The sequence below is a fragment of the Phaseolus vulgaris genome, chromosome 5 (assembly GCF_051622355.1).
Source record: "Phaseolus vulgaris cultivar YP4 chromosome 5, ASM5162235v1, whole genome shotgun sequence".
Classification (NCBI taxonomy): Eukaryota; Viridiplantae; Streptophyta; class Magnoliopsida; order Fabales; family Fabaceae; genus Phaseolus; species Phaseolus vulgaris.
In genome coordinates this window covers 36,315,269-36,326,285 of record NC_143502.1, presented here as the reverse complement: position 1 = coordinate 36,326,285, position 11,017 = coordinate 36,315,269, and the positions used below count along the sequence as shown (strand labels likewise).

At 35.1% G+C, this 11,017-nt stretch overlaps 1 protein-coding gene across 1 annotated transcript; it reads left to right on the top strand.

Moving 5' to 3' along the window:
• The first annotated feature begins 699 nt into the window (after positions 1-699).
• LOC137835549 (aconitate hydratase, cytoplasmic) lies at positions 700-9,890 on the top strand. Its single transcript, XM_068644105.1, has 20 exons — positions 700-1,321; positions 1,909-2,013; positions 2,188-2,348; positions 2,453-2,545; positions 3,546-3,731; positions 3,841-4,002; positions 4,199-4,343; positions 4,433-4,575; positions 4,652-4,708; positions 4,804-4,883; positions 4,985-5,060; positions 5,786-5,971; positions 6,137-6,204; positions 6,332-6,450; positions 6,584-6,705; positions 7,508-7,606; positions 7,691-8,170; positions 8,928-9,026; positions 9,117-9,359; positions 9,514-9,890. Exons 1-20 carry the CDS (start codon positions 1,063-1,065, stop codon positions 9,580-9,582), a joined length of 2,952 nt encoding a protein of 983 aa, XP_068500206.1. The 5' UTR covers positions 700-1,062; the 3' UTR covers positions 9,583-9,890.
• The last annotated feature ends 1,127 nt before the right edge of the window (positions 9,891-11,017 follow it).

Below are 11,017 nucleotides of genomic sequence, written 5' to 3'. Positions count from 1 at the left end.
AGGAGAAGCAGGAGGACGAGAAGAACCTTAGTTCATCACCCAACAATCTGACCGACCGAGAGAAGGAGAAAAAGACTTCAATAGTTCTATAGGTCCATCTCCCTAGTAGGAACACTTATTAAATTAAAATACTTTTAAAAATAATAGAAGATGTTTTAAATTGATTTTATGAAAAATGACTAATTTTTAAATTTTGATTCTTTAAAAAAATCTTTAAAGAGTGTTTTATTTTATAAAAATAATCCAAAAGACTGTTGTGGGGAATCGTCAACGTTTGTGCTGGACCTACCATCGAGTATTTTATTCTCGGTCCGCTTCGATGGCCGAATATTATACCTACTTTCTGAAACTAATTCAGACAAGGACTTTTAAGCAAAAACTTTCAGTCATGATAATAAATAAACCAAAATCAACTAGAGTACATCGCAGGCGCATGCCTCTCAATCAACCCTAGCCACTTGATGATCCTTGCGCTTTCAACGGTAAAGTGATGCTGACCAAGTGGCTCGCGATTCCATTAACAAAAGTGAAAACCGACACGAATGGTATATAAAACAAGGAAAAGAATAAATGAACAATTTATTATTGCATTAGGCTACGAAATGAAGGATGAAAAATAAAAGATGGAGAAAGCACGTGGAATGATTCGTTGGTCATAGAAAGCTAATAATGAGAGAAGGGAACGGTGGTGGTTTTTTCGCCGATGACGTGAATAAAGTTAAATGAAACAATTCAACTTGATGAAGCCACTTGGCGAAACTTCGCAAAATTTGCCGGGAACCTGGGTATATTTATTATCATGAGTAAAAAAAATAAATTAAATAAGCTATAAGAGGTTTTTTGGTATTTTATTTAGGGAGTTGACTGGAAACACCCGCAGAGGAACGGGTTCGGGTCAATAAAACGGTTACTGCTTCGTGTTATCTCGAGTAACAATTGAAAAGACATATATATAGTGAGAGAGAGAGAAATATTGGGCACTGTTATTTTCTTCTAGAACTAGAAGAAGCCCTAATTTGCGTTCGCTCTCCACACGCTTCTCAGCATACGAATGCTTTGATCATGGCTTCCGCAGCCTCTTCGCTCCTCCGAGCTTCTCGCTCCAAGCTTGCTTCCTCTACCTCCTCTACAGTTTCTAGAGCCTTCTCTCGTTCCATTCCTGGCCGATCATCCGGCTCCTCCTCCGCCGCGCGCTCCTTCGGCTCCGCCGTTCCGCGATGGAGCCACGGCGTCGATTGGCGCTCTCCTCTCGGCCTCCGCCATCAGATCAGAGCCGTCGCTCCCCTCATCGAACGCTTCCACCGGAGGATCGCCACTAGTGGTATTTCACTGCTCTCTCCCGCAATATTGGAGCTCTGTTTCTTTTGATCTGCTTCGTTTAGCTGAGAATCTTTTTTTTCGGATGCGATTTTTCGTTTTTCGATCGAATGTGAAGTTTGAAATGACTGAATTCAGTTTGCCTTTTTCTTTTTCTGGATTCTCCTGTCCGATTGTCAACGAGGTTAAGAGAGAAAAAAAATCATATATTCACAACCACGTTTAATCCATCGTCAATTCATATTATAGTTGTTATTATTATTATTTATTATTATTATTATTAATATCAATATTATTATATAGTTGTGAAATAACGAGGTTAAGAGAAGAGAAATCATATATTCACTCGTATATTCTCAACCTGGTTTAATTTAGACTGAACTTTATTTAACTAATCAATTATTAATTCATTCTGCTATATTATTATACCATAGTTGTCTAATTATTTTTTTACTTGTTAAAATATTATTATGTTTGTCATTTAGTGCTTACGGATTATGCTTTATCTAAGAGATATGTAGTTTAGTATCGGTAATGTATGCTGCTGAATTTTGTGTTCTGATCGGTCATCTGATGTAAGTGCCATTGCAGCTCTTGATAATCCTTTCAAGGGAAATCTAACGAGTCTCCCTAAGCCTGGTGGTGGCGAGTTTGGAAAGTTCTACAGCCTCCCGTCGCTCAATGATCCGAGAATTGGTAATTCGCTAGCTTAGTTGGTTAATTTTATTTGCTTGAATTTTGGTTGGAATGTGTGTCGGTGATGTAGTTCTATTATCGTATTCTAATATAAAATTCTAGTTCTTTAAAATAGCGCTCTCTCCTTGTTAATTCTTCGTTGCTGATGGTTTCAACTTTGTGGGTGCTTAACAGATAGGTTGCCATACTCTATCAGAATTCTGCTTGAATCTGCCATCCGTAATTGTGACAACTTCCAAGTTACTAAGGAAGATGTTGAAAAGATTATTGACTGGGAAAACTCTTCTGTGAAGCAAGTTGAGATTCCTTTCAAGCCTGCTCGTGTTTTGCTGCAGGTAAACTTGTTCAATACTGGGTGCGGCCTAAGAGTTGTTGCCATGGATGTATGATATAAATCATTTGGGTTATTTCTTTAACCTGTTTTTTCTCCTCACCACAGGATTTTACTGGAGTCCCTGCTGTTGTTGACCTGGCTTGCATGCGTGATGCTATGAATAAGCTTGGCAGTGATTCTAATAAGATCAATCCTCTGGTATACATCATTCTAATAATTTTTGTGTGTTTTTGTTCTGTGTAGTCATTGATGGTACTTTCTAAAGAGATTTCAAACTTTTATGTGCTGTATGTGCCTTAAACTTGTATTTTCTTTCATAAGTAATTATTAGTTTTTTTTTACACAATATTTTTCTTTTTACTTTGCGTATTACCGACTATCTAACTAAAGTGTGCTTTGCTAGTGTGGCTTTCACACACACACACACACACACACACATATATATATATATAGATATAGATATAGATAAAGATATAGATATAGATAGATAAGATTTTCTCCTGATTTACTATGTATATACATTTAAAAAATTTTCTAATTATGATACTAGCAGGGTCTCATAGATAGTAAAACCATTTGTTTATATGTTGAGCCATGCAGCCAGTGCTAATTTACAATCAAAATAACTTTTGAGGGAGTTTATGCGCTCAATTAAAAACTAGTTTCTCTAATACTATGCTCAATACTAATTGATAAGAAATTATACTTAACATGTATAAAATTTTATTTTTGAATTTGCTTAAGATCAAATGTTGTTTACTGAATTGTTTTTGAAGTTGTAAGTGGTAAGAGATGTTTGAGAGTGAGACTAATATGGAAACTTTAATGATTAGATTAACTGTGTAGGATTTTTTATTATATTATTTCCAAGAAACTTGTGCTGTTGCATGCATCGCAAGCTATTTTAATTTCTTAGACAGGTAATTTTGCTATTTCAAAAACCAGATATTTTGTAATAATTTTAAAAATCATGGTAATGGAGGATTTTATTGAACTAATTTTCTCTTAAAGTGAATCTACAAGAACTATTTCTTTGAAGTTTGAGTAATTACTAAACACAGTTTAAACCTAACTGTTGAACCTAATTATTTTGATTTATAGAAATTTAACAAATAACCTCCCCATGGCCATATTTCCCCTATATGCCATGTTTGTTATAGTACAAGTGTTTCTGACTCTTGGCTATAATTGTTGCCAGGTTCCTGTTGATCTTGTCATTGATCATTCAGTTCAAGTTGATGTAGCAAGGTCAGAGAATGCAGTGCAGGCCAATATGGAGCTCGAGTTCCAGAGAAACCAGGAGAGATTTGCTTTTCTTAAATGGGGGTCTAATGCTTTCCGTAACATGCTTGTTGTCCCTCCCGGTTCTGGTATAGTACATCAAGTAAGTTCTAACCAGACATTAATAATAATGTCATGGAATATATATTTTATGGTTATTTATTGTTATTTCTTTATTGTTAATACCGGGGATTTGTTATGTCTTGTTGTAGGTCAATCTTGAATATCTTGGACGTGTTGTTTTCAACAATGAAGGCTTGCTCTATCCGGACAGTGTTGTTGGGACTGATTCACATACAACAATGATTGATGGGCTTGGAGTTGCTGGATGGGGTGTTGGGGGTATAGAAGCAGAGGCAGCAATGCTTGGCCAGGTATATCTACTTCCAAATTTTGGTTTATTTGTGATGGATGTGTTTTGATTTTAATATTGTCCTTCCCTATAAATGTGATGACTTCTGATAAATTGTTCTTTAGAATTACGTGTTTTTATTCTTTAACTCAAAATTAGTTCATGAAGAAGTTTAGATACAGTGGTGTTTCTAATGCTCTGTACTTTGATAATGACAGCCTATGAGCATGGTGTTACCTGGTGTTGTTGGGTTCAAGTTATCTGGAAAGTTGCGCAATGGAGTTACAGCAACTGACTTGGTTCTAACTGTGACACAAATTCTTAGGAAACATGGTGTTGTGGGGAAATTTGTTGAATTTTATGGTAATTAGCCCTACTTGCATTTCCTCAAATTTTTTAGCTTATGCTGAATGTCCCGGCTATTTAATGGTATTCATGGTTTTGTTCTATAGGTGATGGTATGGGTGAGTTATCATTAGCCGATAGGGCCACAATTGCCAATATGTCTCCTGAATATGGTGCAACCATGGGCTTCTTCCCTGTAGACCACGTAACATTACAATACCTCAAGTTAACTGGAAGAAGTGATGAGACTGTAAGTACAAACTCATTATTTTCCAATGATGTGAAATGCTTGTAGGATTTCTTATATTTCATTTTTGACATTGTAGGTGGCAATGATAGAGGCCTATCTCAGGCAAAACAAATTGTTTATTGACTATAATGAGGTAATACTAGTTGAATACCCTATGTACACCTTTTGGACAAAACAAATGTGTAAATGTCTGGGTATGGATCACTAATTTATTCGCTGTAAATACAGCCTCAACCGGACAGAGTTTATTCATCCTATCTCGAATTGAACCTTGACGAAGTCGAACCATGCATCTCGGGACCCAAGAGGTAAGACACTTCCCTTTTGCAAAGCATGTTTTGTATTTAATGTGGGTTTAAAAATTTCTGCTTTATAATATGTGGTAATTCGTACTGAATATTCCTTGCAGACCTCATGATCGGGTGCCTTTGAAAGAAATGAAGGCTGATTGGCATTCTTGTCTAGACAACAAAGTGGGATTTAAGGTTAGTAATGCTGTGATGGTCAAGTAACTAGGTTAAGTTTGCTGTCTCTTTTTGAGTGTCCATGGTGACTTAAAACTAACGTATACCTAAATGATAATCACAAACGGAAGTTCAAATTGTTGCATCTAACACAAATTTCCTTACGGTTCAATGAATTATATGACTTTGTCTCTAAAAACTTGGACTATCAAATGGTAGCATTATAAATAGCCCCAGCCAGTGTACAAGAAAAATGACAACATTATGTTATGGGAAAGAAATTGCCATTTTTTGTTTCCTGAAACTTGGATTTAAGATATGTTGGATATTACCTGAGGTGAATTGAGTCATGTTTACTGAATTATATGTTTTGTTTCTTAAAACTTGGACAATCAAATGGTAGCATTATAAGTAGCCCCCCACCCAGTGCACAAGAGAAATGACAACATTATGTTAAGAGAAAGAAATTGCCATTTTGTTTCTTGAAACTTGGATTTAAAATAGGTTTGACCTGAAGTGAGTCCTATTTCCTGAATATTATTCTTTCTCTATTATATTTCTTATTTTCTACGATCACTGCACCAAGATTTCAGAAAGATTATGATAATAAGAACGAGAGAAATTAATCTTTTTTCTAATATTAGTGTTTCTGAATGTTTCAAGTTGTAGACTTTAACTAGGTGACACAGTTGCTGTCATAAAAAAGCATGCAGCAGTTTAATCTTCTTGCATTTTTTTGAGTTCAGGGATTTGCTATACCAAAAGACGTGCAAGGAAAAGTTGCAAAATTTGATTTTCATGGGCAGCCAGCGGAGATCAAGCATGGCAGTGTTGTGATTGCTGCAATCACAAGCTGTACAAATACATCAAACCCAAGTGTTATGCTTGGGGCTGGTCTTGTAGCAAAGAAGGCTCATGAGCTTGGTTTGAAGGTTAGGCACCAAAATAAATGTTAGAAACTGTCATTATGGTACTTCTAAACATGTGCTTAGATGATGTTGTCCAGTTTTCCTGCCCCTTCTAGAAGTGACAAATTGTATTCAATTTATGCTGTCCTTTTCTAGATAGTAATTGTTGACGTTTTCACTGGTTGCCAGGTTAAGCCGTGGGTAAAAACAAGTCTTGCTCCTGGATCTGGAGTTGTTACAAAATATCTACTAAAGAGGTACTTCACACTTCATAGTAGAATATCAATTTTGTAATTTGTATTATAAATGTACTTCCCTGTCCAGTTTGCACAATTCTTGAGAAATGTATACTAAATTTGAACTTGTTTTATATTTTCTGGTCAGTGGCCTGCAAAAGTATCTAAATGAGCAGGGTTTCAATATTGTTGGATTTGGCTGTACCACATGTATTGGCAATTCTGGGGAACTGGACCAGTCAGTTGCTTCTGCCATATCTGAAAACGGTAAGTGAGATATCAAATATCTAAATTGTGTCATTCTTGCAATTGTCTTGCTTATGACTTTTTGATAAACTCCTAATTGGATTCTGCTTAATATTTTCTGTACTGATTAAATTCTTATAATTGTCTTGGGCAGATATAGTGGCTTCTGCTGTGTTGTCTGGGAACCGCAATTTTGAGGGCCGTGTGCACCCCTTGACAAGAGCTAACTACCTTGCGTCACCACCTCTAGTTGTTGCTTATGCTCTTGCTGGCACAGTATGTTTCCCTATTCCATATTTCTATTGTGTATATAAAAGGGTTTTGATTCTTTATTTTTGCTTCTTTCATATTGTCTGATTTTCACATGTTGTTATTAAGAATAGTTAGATTGTGAGTGCCAAGTACTTTGTTGGAAGAAACAAAACTGATATGTTAAAACTGCTGTTCTAGAGGCTAACCACAGGCATTGATGTTGTCTTGTCTGGTCCATCCTCTTCTTATATATCCATGTTCTGGTTCATGCTATTTCTAATATAGTAGATTTAAGCTGAATTCAAATCCAGTGCTGTATGTGTTATTTTCAATTATCTATCAAATTTTTAGGATTTTTATATCCAGAACTTTGGCTCTTGACTTACAATTGGCTATGGGCTTAGGCTGTTTTTATTTTTTCTTCTGACATTGGGTGCTATGTCTCCCACTAATATACCCCGTTTTCTGCCAACTATAACATTGTTTTAGTACGTTGGATTCATTTTTATTAACTGGTCTGTTAAGGTCGATGAAATATAGGACCTATTTAGTCGAGGTGTTTTTTATTTCCATTTTTTGTTTTCACGGTTGACCACAAAAATGTCATGTTTTCATTTTTTTGTTTTTAAATATTTGTATATGAAGTGGTGGAAACTTCTTGTTTTATTGTTTATTATACTGACATTTGTAAATAAGAAACGAAGTTGAAATACGATGACATTTTTGTAACTAAAAGTAAAAATGATTTTTTTTTTCCTGAAACTAAACATGCCCTTGGAGTGTATACACAGTTAACCTATCAATTACCTTTTGGTTGAATTTCCAGGTTGACATTGACTTTGAAAAGGAGCCAATAGGAACAGGGAAGGATGGAAAGAATATTTTCTTGAGGGATGTTTGGCCATCCACTCAAGAAATTGCAGATGTAAATGATGTTCTCTTTCCTCATTATGTAAAATTTACAGACTTGACTGTGTAGTGAGATTAACTTTGATTACTTGATTCATAGGCTGTTCAATCCAGTGTGTTGCCTGACATGTTCCGAAGTACATATGAAGCTATTACCAAAGGTAACACAATGTGGAACCAACTGCAAGTCCCTGCTGAGACCCTGTACTCATGGGACCCCAAGTCAACATATATTCATGAACCTCCATACTTCAAGGGCATGACCATGGATCCTCCTGGAGCTCATGGTGTGAAAGATGCCTACTGTCTGCTGAATTTTGGTGACAGCATAACAACTGATCACATTTCTCCTGCTGGAAACATTAACAAGGACAGTCCTGCTGCAAAATACCTTCTGGAGCGAGGGGTGGAACAAAAGGACTTCAATTCATATGGAAGTCGCCGTGGCAATGATGAAGTGATGGCGAGGGGAACTTTTGCAAACATTCGTCTTGTTAACAAGCTCTTGAATGGGGAGGTCGGCGCCAAGACAGTTCACATTCCCACCGGGGAGAAGCTTTATGTGTTTGATGCAGCGCAGGTAAATTATGTACTAAGTATAACTTTCCCTTTTTTGCTGCTTTTTAACTTTAAGTGACTGACTTTTTATTTCATGATATTTTTTGACCTTGTTTCCTAAGTTACTTTCCAAAATTTAAACTAACAACCATTTGTTGATGAGGAAAAACGTTGTTGAATTTTCTTTATAATGCATGTTATATACATAAATTATTCGGTCTTGCTTATTAATAATTAAAATAGGTAATCACAAATTCATGACTTGTTGCAATGACTGCAAGGCTAATTGCAACAAAATCTCCTATTATTGGACCCTCCCCCTTTGAGGACAATAATGTATTTTCTAAACAGTTTTTAAAAAATTAAACAGTTTAACATTTATTGAAGAAAAGGAAAAAAGAACTGAATGAAGGAGCTTTTAGAAAAAAAACTAATTCCTCTTTCTTCTCCACTCCTTACTCTCCCTCCTCACTATCTGCTGCCCCCAACCAGTTCTAGGGTTTTCTCTCAAGTTTAAAGAAATGAAAACTATGAAACAATTTATGTTTTTATAGTTATTTTATCTTTAAGTAGATTTTAAACCAGTAAACTTCTACACCAAATACAGACTTAGACTTGAGAAAGGATCAAAATCCACTGGTTACCTTAATATGAAAAGTAAAATATTTTTTATCCACCAATATTAGAACTAGTGGACCTTTGTGCTAGGACAATGAGATAAACAGTCTGATTTTAGCCCTTTTAAGGTTCTAATCCCCATGAATTTTCTTTTATGCCAGAGATACAAGGCCGAGGGGAAGGACACCATTGTTCTGGCTGGAGCTGAGTATGGTAGTGGGAGTTCCAGAGATTGGGCCGCCAAGGGTCCCATGCTATTGGTGAGTCTTATATAGCTAGTCATTTGGTGGTTTTCGTGACATGTCTCGAGACTTATTCCTGACTTGATAACGTGTACATATTTCTGACAGGGTGTCAAAGCTGTGATAGCTAAAAGTTTTGAGAGAATTCATCGTAGTAATTTGGTAGGAATGGGTATTATTCCTCTGTGCTTTAAATCTGGTGAGGACGCTGACACATTAGGATTGACCGGCCACGAACGTTATACTATTGACCTCCCGAGTAAAATCAGCGAGATAAGGCCTGGCCAAGATGTCACCGTAACAACGGATAATGGAAAATCTTTCACCTGCACAGCTCGCTTCGACACTGAGGTAATTTAAGCATGTCCCTTATTCATGTTTGTTCGTTGATGCAATTTAATGTAAACTGTGGTCTACTACTGGGTTTCGCTCGGGCCTGAGCACCATTTTTAAGCCTTCCAAAAGCTTGTCCGTAGATTATTGTGTAACACCCTTATATTTACAGGTGGAACTTGCTTACTTTAACCATGGGGGTATACTTCCGTATGTGATCAGGAACCTCATTAAGCAGTGAAGTCATCGTTGATGGAAAATGTTAAATGCTGTTGCCACCGCGTGTACACCTTTCGAGTGGTAATATAATGAGATAAATTAAATTCAATAAATAGGAAAGATCCTTTCTTAAGATGGCAATTTTTTGACACTTCAAGGTGTTTATATTAGGCCTGTAAAACATCAAGTGCATTGGTTCTAGATTTCTCATGTCTGCGTTCTGTGCCCATTGAACAATGGGGACGATTGTATTTTGTATAAGCTGACGTGATCCATGCCGATGGCAGTGAATATTCTTTTAATTTATATACTCCACTTATTTTCTTTTAATGTCTACAGAGAAGTTGAAACAGAATGGAGGTGCAGAACAGGTTTTTCAGTCCCACATAATAATGATTTGGCTGAAAATTCAAAAAAAAGAAAAACTTTAAAGTCAGGCTTTACAAAGAATCGTTAATTTTACAAATGAATGATGAATACTTTCTATAATATTGCATTATGTTAACAAGGTGAATAGCAATTGTAGATGAGGGTGGAATTGATTTAATAAGCATGACCTTAGTTGAAATTGAGTTCTGATTCTATTTTTTATTTGTCAAAGGTTTTTTTAAGATTGTCTTAGATAATATTTATCAGAACAATTACAGAAAGTACAATAATTAAATGCATAAATATTTATTTGTAACGAATACAGAATTTTGATAATAAAATAGATAAAAGGTAAATTAATAAAGATATTTTATATTTTATTATATTTTAAAAATTCAAGTACTAACATAAAATAATTTCATCATATTCAATACTAAATCAGATGTGAATATGGTGTCACAAAAGTACTTCAAGGATCATGTGCATTAGTAAATCTAGTTTTACAACCGTGGAAATTAAAACCCACTTAGAAAAAAGACGTAAATAGTCATGTATGGCGATGAAGAAAAAAATGACCCCAGAGAATAATCCCCCAAAAAATGGACGGACTTTAAATAGCAACTTCATCATACTTATAAATACAATTAACATATCAAATACAATATGGTGTTGTTTTGATTGATGTAGGGTGTTGTTTGATTGATGTAGTTAACGGTAAAAGATTTTGTTCATGCCAGGACCTTGAACATATATTTAATATCTATTTTACAGTTTTTAAAGATGAGATATTTATGTCTAACTTTTTACTTTTAAGTTTTAATTTTAGTGTGCTATTATTGTTATGAGAGCTACTTCAACTGATTTTTATTTTTAAGAAATTTCTTTCAACTTCTTTGATGACATTATTATGATGCTTTAAATAAATAATATTTACATAATAATATTAAATCACAAGATAACTTAATTGAGTCATTAAATGATTTGAACGAGGGCAATATCATTAAATGGATTTGTCAAGTTTTTTTAACCTTGTTTAAGTATTGGAAAAGGTGATAATTTTGAGTTTAGAAGTTTTATGTCACTTATTA

Coding starts and splice junctions, on each gene's coding strand:
- LOC137835549 (XM_068644105.1), top strand. CDS start 1,063: ATGGCTTCCGCAGCCTCTTCGCTCCTCCGAGCTTCTCGCTCCAAGCTT. Junction 2,546..3,545: donor CTAATAAGATCAATCCTCTG/GTATACATCATT, acceptor AATTGTTGCCAG/GTTCCTGTTGATCTTGTCAT. Junction 5,972..6,136: donor CTCATGAGCTTGGTTTGAAG/GTTAGGCACCAA, acceptor ACTGGTTGCCAG/GTTAAGCCGTGGGTAAAAAC.